At 42.4% G+C, this 12737-nt stretch overlaps 1 protein-coding gene across 4 annotated transcripts in view; it reads right to left on the bottom strand.

Annotated features, from left to right (window-relative positions):
• The window catches only part of OSMR (oncostatin M receptor), a 50989-nt gene that overhangs the window by 35529 nt on the left and 2723 nt on the right, over positions 1-12737 (bottom strand). For 2 of the 4 annotated variants that reach the window (XM_078066667.1, XM_036111095.2), the window contains one exon: positions 1828-1913. In XM_078066667.1, coding sequence (XP_077922793.1) covers positions 1828-1900 — 73 coding nt within the window. In that variant the 5' untranslated portion in view covers positions 1901-1913. Of the gene's footprint in view, positions 1-1827; positions 1914-12737 lie in introns of those variants that run through there. The other 2 variants (XM_078066668.1, XM_036111098.2) reach the window with 2 other exon arrangements.

Below are 12737 nucleotides of genomic sequence, written 5' to 3'. Positions count from 1 at the left end.
GTATATATATTTACACTATATACAACATACATACTTTAAACTATATATAGATTAACAGGTATATATACAGTATAAATATTCCCAGTATATATAGTATACTTTCACTTCTATAAAAAAATCTGCCTATTTACATCTCTGTCTTGGTCTGCATGTACTTACACAAGAAAACGGAAGAAAACACAACCAAATGCTATAGTCATGATCTCTGACGAAAGCAGATATGAGCCCAGCGCTAACTGAAAGTGAGTCTGGACTCTGTCTCATTGGTCGGGAGAAGCCAGGACATCTGAATCTGAGTCTCAGCCCTGAGCCTGGCTGGGTCATCAGGTGAGGGGCCCACTCTTTTGAGTGGAGGTTTAGCAGGTATTTGGCAGATACAGCAAACATTGACACAAGAGATCCAAGTGGTATGAGGACAAAGACAGGATTACTTGGCAAAGCAGCCATGCTTAGCTGAGAAAACTGGAAGCAAAAACAAAGACTAGTAGAGAGAGAAGCAGGTAATGAATGTCTGATCTAAATAAAAGAAGCTGAATGGGTACATTCTTCACTGGAACTTCTGAGAACAGTGTCTTGTACGTAGAAGGTACACAGTCAATCAATCGTCATTGGGTCAGATAATGAGACTTTACTAGGGAAGTGAGCTGTGCTAAAAGCTTGGCAGTAATGCCTAGGATCTTCTGGAGAGCCTGGAGCTGGGGGCATGGGTCTGAGAATCAGGGGCTCTAGCTGGACCTAACCTTCCTATGGTACGGACCACCCCTTCAGCCCAGCTGGGTCACGTTTAGCAAGTAAGATAGATAGGGTGGGGGGTACACATACTACAGATGAGAAGTCCTAATTCCCATCTTTCAGCTCCAGATTATGGAAGGTTATCAACAAACTACAAATTTTAAGAAGCCAAAAAAGTAGCATCATCTCATGTGCCCGGAACCTAAAAGAAACAGACCCAGACTTACCAGGCAGAAAACTGAGCTATTAACAGAACAAAATCTCCTTTTTATTTCCAAGTATCTTTTCACAGAGTTTTAAGGGGAGCAGAAAAATTCTATGGGTATTTCTTGTAAACATCACTTTCATGAATCCATGGAAAGGAATTGTGAGAAGAATTATGAGAGCATATGCCCACACTCTCTGTTACAAAGGAAGTACAGCAAAGAATCAACACAGAATGAGGAAAATGTAAAGCTTTGTTAAACACAGGTGAAAGCAACACAAACTTTATAAACCAATAGACTCAAGCCTGAGTACCTTCAAACTGGTTCAAAGTAATACACAAAGTCATTATAAACATTTTACAAGTGTTCTTATTGACACTATTTACAAAAATGACTTATTGAAAAATACCCTCACTGGGAGAGTAGCTAAGTGACAAATACTATTTCTTTTTTCCATAAACAGCATTTCAGTACTTAGCATATTGTCTTAGAGCAAATCACTTCTCAATGAATGTCGCTGAAGGACATCACAACTTGTTCAAACCTAGTGGCCAACTCTGGTCTGGTATTCCTCAACCCTACATGGCAAGGTGCAGACCGCACTCTTCTGGAGACGGCCACTCACAACATATCTACCACGAAGTTCTGCGGGATTAGATCCACTCACCGGTGCCCTGACGACCAGGGCACTGGCCAGGAAACGAGAGCTAAGGTGTGGCTTTATTACAATGAGCTATCAAGAAGTCAAAACTAAGGAAGCCATTGCTACTCACCAATTCCAAGTAATTTCCAAAGAAAAGACTTGTGCAACTTTCCTCCAAAGCACCAATCACCTTGTTTTTTTCCCTCTGTGTGATTTTTTTTCTTTACTGTTCTTCCCACTACTCACCTTCACTCTGGTAAGTTCTCAAGGACAGCAATGCCAAGAGGAATGTTGTCTGAAAGACTGAAAAGAGAGCCATAGGTTCTGGATTTCTGAAAAAGATAAATTACACAGAAGGAACATCTCATTTAATTTTAGCTCTGAGCAGGTGTCTTTGACCCCATTGTGGTAGACAATGGTATTAAGGGCTCCCATTCTTCTCTCCTTCTTCCATTCATGCCTTTTGTCATGTGAGTTTGGAGTCCCCCCCTGCCTCCCAAACTAAGAGTATATCTCCCTGCTCCAGGTGACTTGCTGAGGCAGAAGCCATGGTGTACCCGCTTGGAGCCTAGGCCTCAAAGGACCTTGTATAATTCTGCTTGCTCCTTTGTGTTTCCACCTTTGGCATGAAAAGAGCATTTCTGGGCTACCCTTCAGGAGGAAAAGGAGCAACAGGGGAGGCAGCACTGAGTCAGCATGGCTGCCCCCCCGGGGGCAGCCTAGGTCAGCCAGCAGCCGGCCAAGAGCGCCCGATACCAGATGTGGGAGCCATGAATGCCCACTGCTGCATGCTGCGGAGGCCGTGTGGCAACAGAGAAGTGGCCTACCAATTTCTTCAAACCAAGCGAAGGTTGGTAAAGAAAGATAAAGCAAAGAAACAGAAGTGAAATATAAAAAAGTGGACCATGGTCTCAGAAGAGCTAAATCTGAATGAATTACTTATAGAGGAGTCACCCTCACTCTTCCCTGTCTCCCTCATTAAAATTTCACCGAGGAAAACCCAGCACATTCCACCTAAAGAGATAGGCAGTGTTTCATTGTTCAAGATAATTTCCGGTTTTCCTCACTTTAGAGGAGGGTTGTAAACGGCAGGTCAAAGAGCTTCACTGATTCATCGGGTTTTTTGACCACAGGACAATCTGAGGGCACAAAGAGTGAACCTAGATGACCTCAAGGAGGCTAATTCATTCTTAATTTAATACTAAGTATGTTAGTCAAGGGAAGCCCTGAGTTTCACTTTTCTACTTCAAAGTCTGACTCATCCCATTGACAGGCAATGAAACCATTCAGAGTCCATTTTGCCTCTGTCTGGCCACCCGGACTTCATCAAAAGCCAGAAATTCAGTGAACCAGATCATCCCTTTTCACTGCCCACCACTAACTGGGAACAACAGTGAAGACAGAAAAAGAATACACCCAGCCATTAAATTATCCTGCGGTAGTCAAATCTGCTTACACACGGGCCCAATTGCCAGCAGAAGCAAAAGTCTGCAAACGACCTTTTACTCATAGCCCTTTAAGCCTGCTTTCCACTACTTCCATTTTTGCCAAACAGGCCCCTCATACCTCTCTAAAATCTCTACTTACAACTTCAGATAGGCTCCTATTACAACGAAATATCGAAGCCAGGGAGAAAATGAATTCGAGAGAAAATCGTTTCTGCTCAGAACCAAAGGCAAGGCAAAGGAAAATGCCAACATGAAGGGGGTGACTCTCAGCGTGCAAGTGACCCGTCCTTCCAATCCTAGTCTGTGGGTACAGGACCCCATCCTAACACCGACTTACCTTGAGGAGCGCAAGGTGCCTCTCTGTAAGGAAGTCTCATCCTGTAAACTGAAAAGCAGATGACCCGGGGAGTGACGTAGGGGGCCTCGTGTTCTCTGTAGGAAAGGGTTACTTAAAATGTTTTTCAAATTTTGGAGTTTAAGTAAATCTCACATGTCGCAAACTTTAAACAAATGTATAGGGACAGAGAAACTTAAAACTACAAGTTAGAAGCCACCTATGAATTAAGGGTAACCAGAAATTAAAGAATAAAAGTTGTCACGTAACAAAATCGAAAAATAGGAGTCTTTACAAAGGACTTGTTTCTATGGTCTGGGGATCACAGGAGAGTCCCTGAGAAGCATCGGGACAGTCTTGTCTGGAAGTCCCGACCTTCCCCACCTCCTCCCACTCAGCAGGTTGTGAATCTGAGGAGGTTAGCTTCAGAATGAGAGTCAGCAGCTGGAAGAACGTTCCGGAGACACGCGTGTCAGCCTTTGGGAAACGCTGCATGAACAGTTCTCCTGATGACCCTGAGCCTGATGCTTTGGGAAGAACACAGCCACCAAGGGCTCTGAACCAGCTGCTTCCAAGGCCCAGGAGACTGACCGCACGGCCCGTGTGGACCCCCTCCTCCCCTCCCCTGTAAATGGGCCTCTCGTTACCCCGCGCCCTATTCCCAGGGTACCAGCTCTTTGCTGGTGAGCTCCCCACTAGCACAGTGAAGGACCTGGGGGTGAGGGAGCAAGTTGTGCCAAGGCCCCGAGGTGAAGCGGGAGAGTGCAGGGCTTATTCAAGGAACAACAGGAACTGGTGTTGCAGGGGGCAAGGAGGTGATGGCACTGGAAGTGGGAACAGTGGTGGAATTCGGGAGAGATCTGACAGAGCCGGCAGGACGTGACAGGGGGTGACAGAAGCCATCACGGATGGCCCCCAAAATGGACTGAGCCCTTGGCAGAATGGAAATTACCCTTCATAGGAAAGTAGAACAGACGTCATGGGCTCTAGCGAGGGCTAGACTGTTTGCAGCGAGCTCAATTTGAGATACTGATTTGATGTCCAAGGGAGCTAGCGAGCCGGACACACACTTGGGAGTCCCTGGGAGGGGTCCTGGGAGGGGTTTAAATCATCCTGGCTGCATACACAGAGCCTTTAAACCGCAGGCAACACGGGGTGCCTGGGGGGCTCAGTTAGTTAAGCGTCTGCCTTCGGCTCAGGTCATGATCCCAGGGTCCCGGGATCGAGTCCTGCATCGGGCTCCCTGCTCAGCGGGGAGTCGGCTTCTCCCTCTGACCCTCCCCCCCACCATGCTCTCGCTCTCTCAAATAAATAAATAAAATCTTAAAAAAAATAAATAAGCCGCGGGGACCGGATGATGGCCTGGAGAGGCAGCGCAGATAGATGCGCGGGGTCCGCGCCCGAGACTGCCCCGCTCTGCAAATCCATGACATTGGGGACCAGGCTAGGCTTTCCTAGGGCACCTGGAGGACAAGGGCCGAGTGCCGGAGGCGCTGTGAGCTCCTTCTGCCCGGTCTCCCAGGGAACTCAGGGGCTCCAAGCGGGGGCCGCTCTTCCTCCACAGCTCGGCCACCGCGCCCTCTCCCTCTCTCGTCAGGCTCTCTCTCCACAGCTGTCCCTGACGAGCGTCGCCACTTCCGCGGTCCAGTAGGAAAAGGAAGGCAGGGGAGGATGAAGTGGCAGGATTCAGAAAGGCAAAACTACCTTCCCGCCTCGCCCACACTTCCCAGTCCTAAGCCCAACTCGGTTCTTTATTTCTATTTTTCAGATCTCCATCATTCCCAACCGGACGACGAGCTGCTTGAGGACAGGCCTGGATCTCAGTCCCCACTGTCCATCACCGTCCCAGCACGTAGTTGCTACCCAGTTAAGTATCTCGTAAATGAATAAAAATTTGTACCAAATTTTCTCACATTCTTTCTTCTTCGCTTCCAATTTTGTTTTATTAAATAGATTCCTTTTCAGGCCCTTCCACTTTTTCTGTTGCCAAATACTGCCTAATTCATAGTGTTTCATTGACATGTCTTCTCTGGGGAGAAAAAGGGAGGCGAGAAAAGAAAAATTACCCACTCATTTTGTAGAACTTCCCATTCAAATCTCGTCTCTGTGCAAAACGAAGATACATTCGAACGTCCCTCGGTGCAAACACCACACGCACGACCAAAGACAACCTTTGCCACGGGTATAAGCCTGCCCTTCCTCACTAGCACTTCTTGTTCCGTCACTCCTAAAATATTTATTCCTGGGAAGTTTCCTCACCATAAATAACCCCCTTGAGAAGCAACATGACCAGTCATTTGCTTCCCAAGAACATGGGTGTGTTGCCAGACGTTGCAGAATTGGCTAGGTGCCTCATGACATCATATGCAAATACTAGCTTAAAGAAAGAAGCTGTTCATCCGGGGACGTGTGCTGGGGTGTGTGATCCCTGGGTGAGACTTCTGTGCGGCAGTACAAAGGGCTGCATGTTCCCCACATTTCCCAGATCCACCTATCTTTATTTGTTTTTTATGAGCACTGCTATTTGTCTTTGGGGGCCCTTCCAAAGGGCCCTTGCCATTATAGCATGGGATGGACCACCTGTTGGGCTTCACTCCAACCCACCACCCCCTTCCTCCTAAAGGAAGGTTCAAACACACCTTCCCCTCTGTCTAAAACTAGCCGGGTAAGTGCTTCTACCAGTTTTGTAAGGTCATCCCTTATTTCTGGGGCTGAATTGGCTTATGCACAGCTCATTTTCTTTTTCTTAAGCAGTATTCAGTTAAAGATTCCCGGACCTTGTGACTCCAGCTAGCATTTAAGCTGAGTCTCTCAGTGGTCAGGGAAACCAAAGAAAAGAAGAGAAAACCTCGATCTGAGGAATATTCTGGACCCAAAGAATATGTAGGAATTTAGTATATGCTAACAATAATATGGGGCGCCTGGGTGGCTCAGTCGTTAAGTGTCTGCCTTCGACTTAGGTCATGATCCCAGGGTCCTGGGATGGAGCCCCGCATCGGGCTCCCTGTTCCGCAGGAAGCCTGCTTCTCCCTCTCTCACTTCCCCTGCTTGTGTTCCCTCTCTCGCAATGTCTCTCTCTGTCAAATAAATAAATAAAAGCTTTAAAAAAATAATATTTTAAATCACTGGAGAAGAGACAGATTATTCTCTGGAACAATAACCTGGACATTTGTGGGAAAAGGAAGCCATAATAGTCAAGTTCCCAGGGCTCTGATGTTAAGACTGCTGAGGGTCAAATCACTACTCTGGCACTTAATAATCTTATCAACATGGACAAGGCACTTTACCCACTTAGGCTTCAGTTTCTTTTCCTGTAAAATGAGAATAAAGAACCTACCTCATAGGACTGGCATGAGGATTAAATGAGATTATGAGAACCTATACCTAGAAAATCCAATTATTGTTAATTTTTATCATTATTGCTATTGCCTAACTCCCCTCAACAAAATAAATTCCAGATGAACAAAGGTATAAATGCAAGTAAAAGGATCATTAAAATTACTAGAATATTTGTATAATCTGTTTTAGCATGATATGAAACCTAGAAGCAATAAAGATCGTACAATGATTAAATGAACATTGCAAAAATTTTAGTGCTATAGTTGGCCCAAAAAGAAACTGGGAACAATAGTTTCAATACTTATGGCAAAGGGTTACTATCCCCTAAAATACAAAGAGTTCTTAGAAATTAGAAATCAATCAAAAACAGATAAGCAAGCCCATAGAAAACCCGGCAGATGATATGAATATGTAATTCACAAAAAAGGAAATATCAGTAACCAGAAGGCAATAAGGAAAAACTAGACAATATCACTAATAATTAAATAAATGTAAATTATAATAGTAGTTTGTATGTCTGCACGTGTGTCTATGTGGTGTCCAACTGGCAAACCCTAAAAAGGTTTTATCGCCTAGCACTGGTAAGAGTTTGAAGAAGCAAGCATTGTTACTCACTGATGGTCGAAAAGCACAACTTTATCAAGGTCAAAAAGCACGACTTTATCAAGATCATTTGGCAATACCTATTAAAATTTCAGGGTGCATTCCCTTTGATCCAGAAATCCTACTTCTGGAATTTTGTCCTATAGATAATACGCTCATATATGTCATACACAAAAATTATGTATTTTAAAGAATATTCATTGTAGTATTATTAATATTTAGGGAAAATGAAAACAATCCAAATATCTGTGAAAAAGAATCTGAAAATTTAATTATGGTGCATTTCCACAAAGGAAAACTATGAGACGGTCAAAAGGATGAAACAGATCTATGGGCTGCTGTGGAAGAATATCCAAAAAATACGGAGTGAAAAAGCAAGTTGCAGAACAGCATATGCACACAAACACCTCTGGGAGAGAAGTGTGCAACCGTGCAACTGAGAACTGTGCAACCATGCCACTTAGTACTCTCTTTAGAAGGATCTGCTGCAGGAACGTAGCTGCCTGACAGCTTCCACTGCACATCCACACCCGAGCCCGTGGTCCCTGCAGGCTGCTCCCAGCCAAAGATCAAACCAAACCTTTTCTGCCCAATATGGGACTCCTCTAATAGGCACCATTTGATCGAAGTCTCCCCATTGGCTTGGGCAAAACATTCTCAGAACTGCATTGCAGATGGAAGCTCTTCTTTCCCAGTCTTCCCTCTTCCCTGTCACCTTGCATTGGGTTTGCCTCCTCCAGCTCCCTTGTCCGTTCATCCTTCCCCAGGGCTTTCTCCCCAAATCTCTTGCATATCTATTTCTGCCTTGCTGTCTTCTACTTCAAGGATCCAAACTGGCCCCAAAAGACACACCCAACTACAAACTCTTATAAATGTAGAGCTGGGATGGGATAAAGGAGGTGAGCAGGATGAGGGAAATTACAGTTAACTCTCTCATGTTATGTAATTCTGCAACATACAGAGTTCTTTAAAACATGTGTGTGTTTTACATATATTTACGAATGCAAGTAGTTGCAATACCATTATTTTCATATTTGAACCATATACCCCAACAGGGCTAAACTAGCTGACGGTATTTTGTGATTCAAATCCAACCCAAAGCTGTCCAACAGGCCTAAAAAATGGTTGGAATTTTTTAGGTACTGGATCAGCCTATGAGCACGTCATGTGTGTCTGTACAAAAATGTGATCTCTCAGGTCCTGAGAGGATACAGGCACTTGAAAACTGCATTTTCAGGGGCTCTGGGTGGCTCCGTTAGTTAAGTATCCAACTCTTGGTTTTGGCTCATGTCATGATCTCAGGGTCATGAGATTGAGTCCCAGTCAGGCTCTGCACTAGGCGTGGAGCCTGCTTAAGATTCCCTCCCTTTCCCTCTCCCTCTGCTAATCCCCCCCACCCAAAAAAAAGCATTTTCAAATACAGAAAGTAATCAATGTCCTGGGTAGAAAAACATAATGCCATTCTCTTCTGATAGACCAGCATACTAAGGTATGTGAAACTACCTTGTTCAAAGTCCCCCATTGGGAAGCCTGGGAGTAGAAAGAGGTGAGCAAGAGATCACATGAGGTGAGAAACATTTACTCATGATGGCACAACTTCTGCTCATTTACCACTTCTCAAGAGTGGGCACACACTGTGTTCTCACACAGTGGGACCGGATTCCACGTTTTCTAAGGGTTCTTCTTATCTTACCTTTTCCCAAGTGTTCCTTATGCGTTACATTTTTCTATTTGGTAAGACACTTGAAATTTTCTATTTGGTAAGACACTTGAAATTATGGCTTTTCTTTTAGTCGGCTTTAGATTTTATACTCCGACTAGATAGATTTTATGCGGCTGGCTTCATCTTAAAACAAGTTTTAAATAATCCAGATAGTTGCCTCAATGATTTCAGATCTAAGACTAGAACTTTGGTATCATTTTTAGTGCTCTCACTAACCCTCTTTCGTCTGAAGAGAAGGAGGAGGAGGGGGAGGAGGAGGAGAGGAAAGAGGAGAGGAGAGGAAACAACACAACTATAATTTAGTTCTTTAGCATGTAATATTAAAAGAAAGCACTTTACAAGTCCTGTCAACCACATTTAATCCAACAGGAAGTGGTACCATTAGCAGCATGATTTAAATACCAGAGAAAGACTAGACACTCAAAGTGTGGATGAAGACATCACCCAACAGATTGCTAGAAATGCAAAATCTGAGATCACACCTTTGATCTACTGAACAAAAATTTGCATTTAAACAAGATCCGTAGGTGATTTCATAGGCTCACTGAAGTTTGAGAAGCACTACTATATTTGATATCTATTACATATTTTTGTCTCCTAGGATACTCAATAGTAAAGGAAAAATCTACCAATTCCTTCTATGATGAGGTGTACTGCAGAGGCCATAGTAAGATATGAAAGTAAATATGAAAATGATCCTAGCTAGCACAAATTGGATGCTAACTCTCTGCTGGGGGCTTTGCGATGCAATTTACATGAATTTGTTAATTGAGTCCTCACAAGAGTCTTGTGGAAGAAATTCTATTATTATAGAATTTCTAATATATAGAATTCTAATATATAGAATTCTATTATTATAGAATGCACATAGATGAGGAAATGAAGGCTAAGAAGTTTAAAAGTGACTTTGACATAGGTTGACATAGTTAATCCAGAACTTGAAACCAGGTGAGTCATTCCCCAAAGCACAGCACTTTTCTATCTCACACTGCTTCCTCCATCCTTGGAGCTCATACCACAATGGACTTTAAGGCACAAAGAATTTTTGACAATTATAAACCCAAGAAATCCTGGGGCACCTGGGTGGCTCAGTCGTTAAGCGTCTGCCTTCAGCTCAGGTCATGATCTCGGGGTCCTGGGATCGAGCCCCGCATCAGGCTCCCTGCTCCGCAGGAAGCCTGCTTCTCCCTCTCCCACTCCCCCTGCTTGTGTTCCCTCTCTTGCTGTCTCTCTCTGTCAAATAAATAAATAAAATCTTAAAAATAAAATAAAATAAAATAAACCCAAGAAATCCTAACAAAAATTCCAACAGGATTTTTCAAAATTTGACAAACAATTCGTAAAGCTTATACAAAAGAGAAAATGTACGAGAATCATTTCTAAAAGAATTTTTCGGAAAAAAAATACAAATATATATGACTAGATATAAAAACAAAGCTGTCGCATTTAACACAGGGTGGTACTGGCCTAAGAAGAGACAAAACAGATCAATGGAACAGAATAGAGTCCTGAAATAGACTCTTGTATGAATAGGAATTTATTTTACTATAAAAACAGAATTTCAAGTGAGTTGGAAAAAAGACGGATACTTAAAGAAATGGTGTTGGGTGAACTGCCTAAAACTTCAGAAAGAAATTAAGTTACATCCTTACCTTTTACTTCATACAAAAATCTGGTATTGTAAAGAGCTAACCGTACACATCAAAACAATAAAAGTATTAGAAGAAAATAAGGTAATTTTCAAAATAATTTTTAGGTGCAAAGGATCTCCCTAAGCCAGATGAAGCACAAAAATCATAAGATTGCAGGGCACCTGGGTGGCTCATCAGTTAAGCGACCAACCCTTGGTTTCGGCTCAGGTCATGATCTCAGGGTCATGAGATCAAGCCCCGTGGAGGGCTCTGACCTCAGCGCAGCGTCTGACTTGAGATACTCTCCCTCACTCTCTGTCCCTCCCACTGCTCGCTCGAGCTCTCTCTCTCTAAAGTAAAAATAAATAAATAAAATCTTGTAAAAAAATCATAAGATTGCAGAGTTGATTACACAAATATTTAAAACGTCTGTGAAGCAAAAGATAGTTTAAAACAAAAGCATTATGAATGGATAAGCAAAATGTGGTATATGCATACAATGGAATATTATTCGTTCTTAAAAAGGAAAAAAGTTCTGACACCAGCTACAACATGGATGGTCTTGAGGACATTTTGCTAAGTGAAATAAGTCAGTCACAAAACGAAAAGTGCTATATGATTCATCCATTCAGGAGGCACCTGGGGTAGTCAGATTCAGAGACAGAAAGTACAATGCCAGCTGCCAGGGGCTGGGGCCCGGGGGGAATGGGGAATTATGTTGAACGGGCACAGAGTGTCAGTTTTACAAGATGGAAAGAGTTCTAGAGACGAATGTTGGCAATGGGTGCACAATACTATGAGTGAATTTAAAACACTGACCTGTATACTTAAAAATGATTAAAATGGCAAATTTTACATTATGTATTTTACCACAAAAAAAACTGGTGGGAAAAAAACGAACATCATACTAGAAGAAATATTTAAATCATCTACAACAGACAAAGGATTAAGATCCTGAATAGGTACAAAAAAAGTGAAATGGGGAAAAATAAAACACATACAATATTGTGAGAAATATGTATGTGTTTTATTGCCTCCTGGTGACTTACTGGTCCTCCCCCTGCTTGTGTTCCCTCTCACCAGGAGGCAATAAAACACATACATATTCCCTGCAATAAACAGGAATCAGAAAAAGCAACTCAATAGAAAAACGAGCAAAAGACAGGAACAGGTAATTCACAGAAGACACGCATGACCCATAAACATTAAGAGACATTAAATTGCAGTAGTAATCAGCAAAATGCAAATTAAAATGCCATATTGGGTTTCACACATTTACCAGATTTGAAAATTTAAATAACCAAAAAAGATAATGGCTGATGGGAAGGATAACAGAAACAGATTCTCATGCACTGATTTTAAATTAGGACTGGGGTGGGGCAGTGTTATGATTTGAAGGATTCAAGTGGAAAAATGGACCAACCCTTTGACCCTAGAACTCTATTTCACAGAAATATTCAGGCCGACACACAAAGATGAATGCACAGTCTTTCCTGAAGTCCTGTTGCCAATGCTGACTAATTTTAAACCATCCAAATGTCCAATAAGGGAAAAAAATGGATAAATTATATTTCTAATTTAGAATAACATGTTGCCTTTAACAAAAGGGTTTGTACTGACATGGGAAAATCTCTAAGACTTGGAAAATCAAAAAGTAAGCTGCACAACGTATAGTAAGATCTCATTTATATATATTAAGATATATGTATGGATACATTATTATGCAAATGCATAGAAAACAAAATAAAATCTCAGAATGCTATTTACCAAACTTCATCTTTCCTCTTCTGAGTGGGAGTAGGAGTGACCATGTAGTTCTACACTTCATTCTATATGCTTCTCTATTTTTCTGAATGAGAACATATTCAGTTATTATTTGTATTATTTTTAAAACATAAAAATGGAATTCAGACAACCTGGAATAAATAAATGCTGAAAAACCAGTACGCTTGACCCTTGGACAACACGGGTTTAAACTGCACAGGTCCACTTATACACGGATTTTTTTCAATAAATGCAATACGGAACTGTAAGTGTCTTTTCTCTTCCTTATGATGTTCTTAATAACATCTCCCATT

Source organism: Halichoerus grypus, chromosome 2 (genome assembly GCF_964656455.1).
Source record: "Halichoerus grypus chromosome 2, mHalGry1.hap1.1, whole genome shotgun sequence".
In the NCBI taxonomy this organism is placed as follows: Eukaryota; Metazoa; Chordata; class Mammalia; order Carnivora; family Phocidae; genus Halichoerus; species Halichoerus grypus.
Note: the sequence above shows the minus strand (reverse complement) of the source record. Positions and strands in the feature narration are given on the sequence as shown.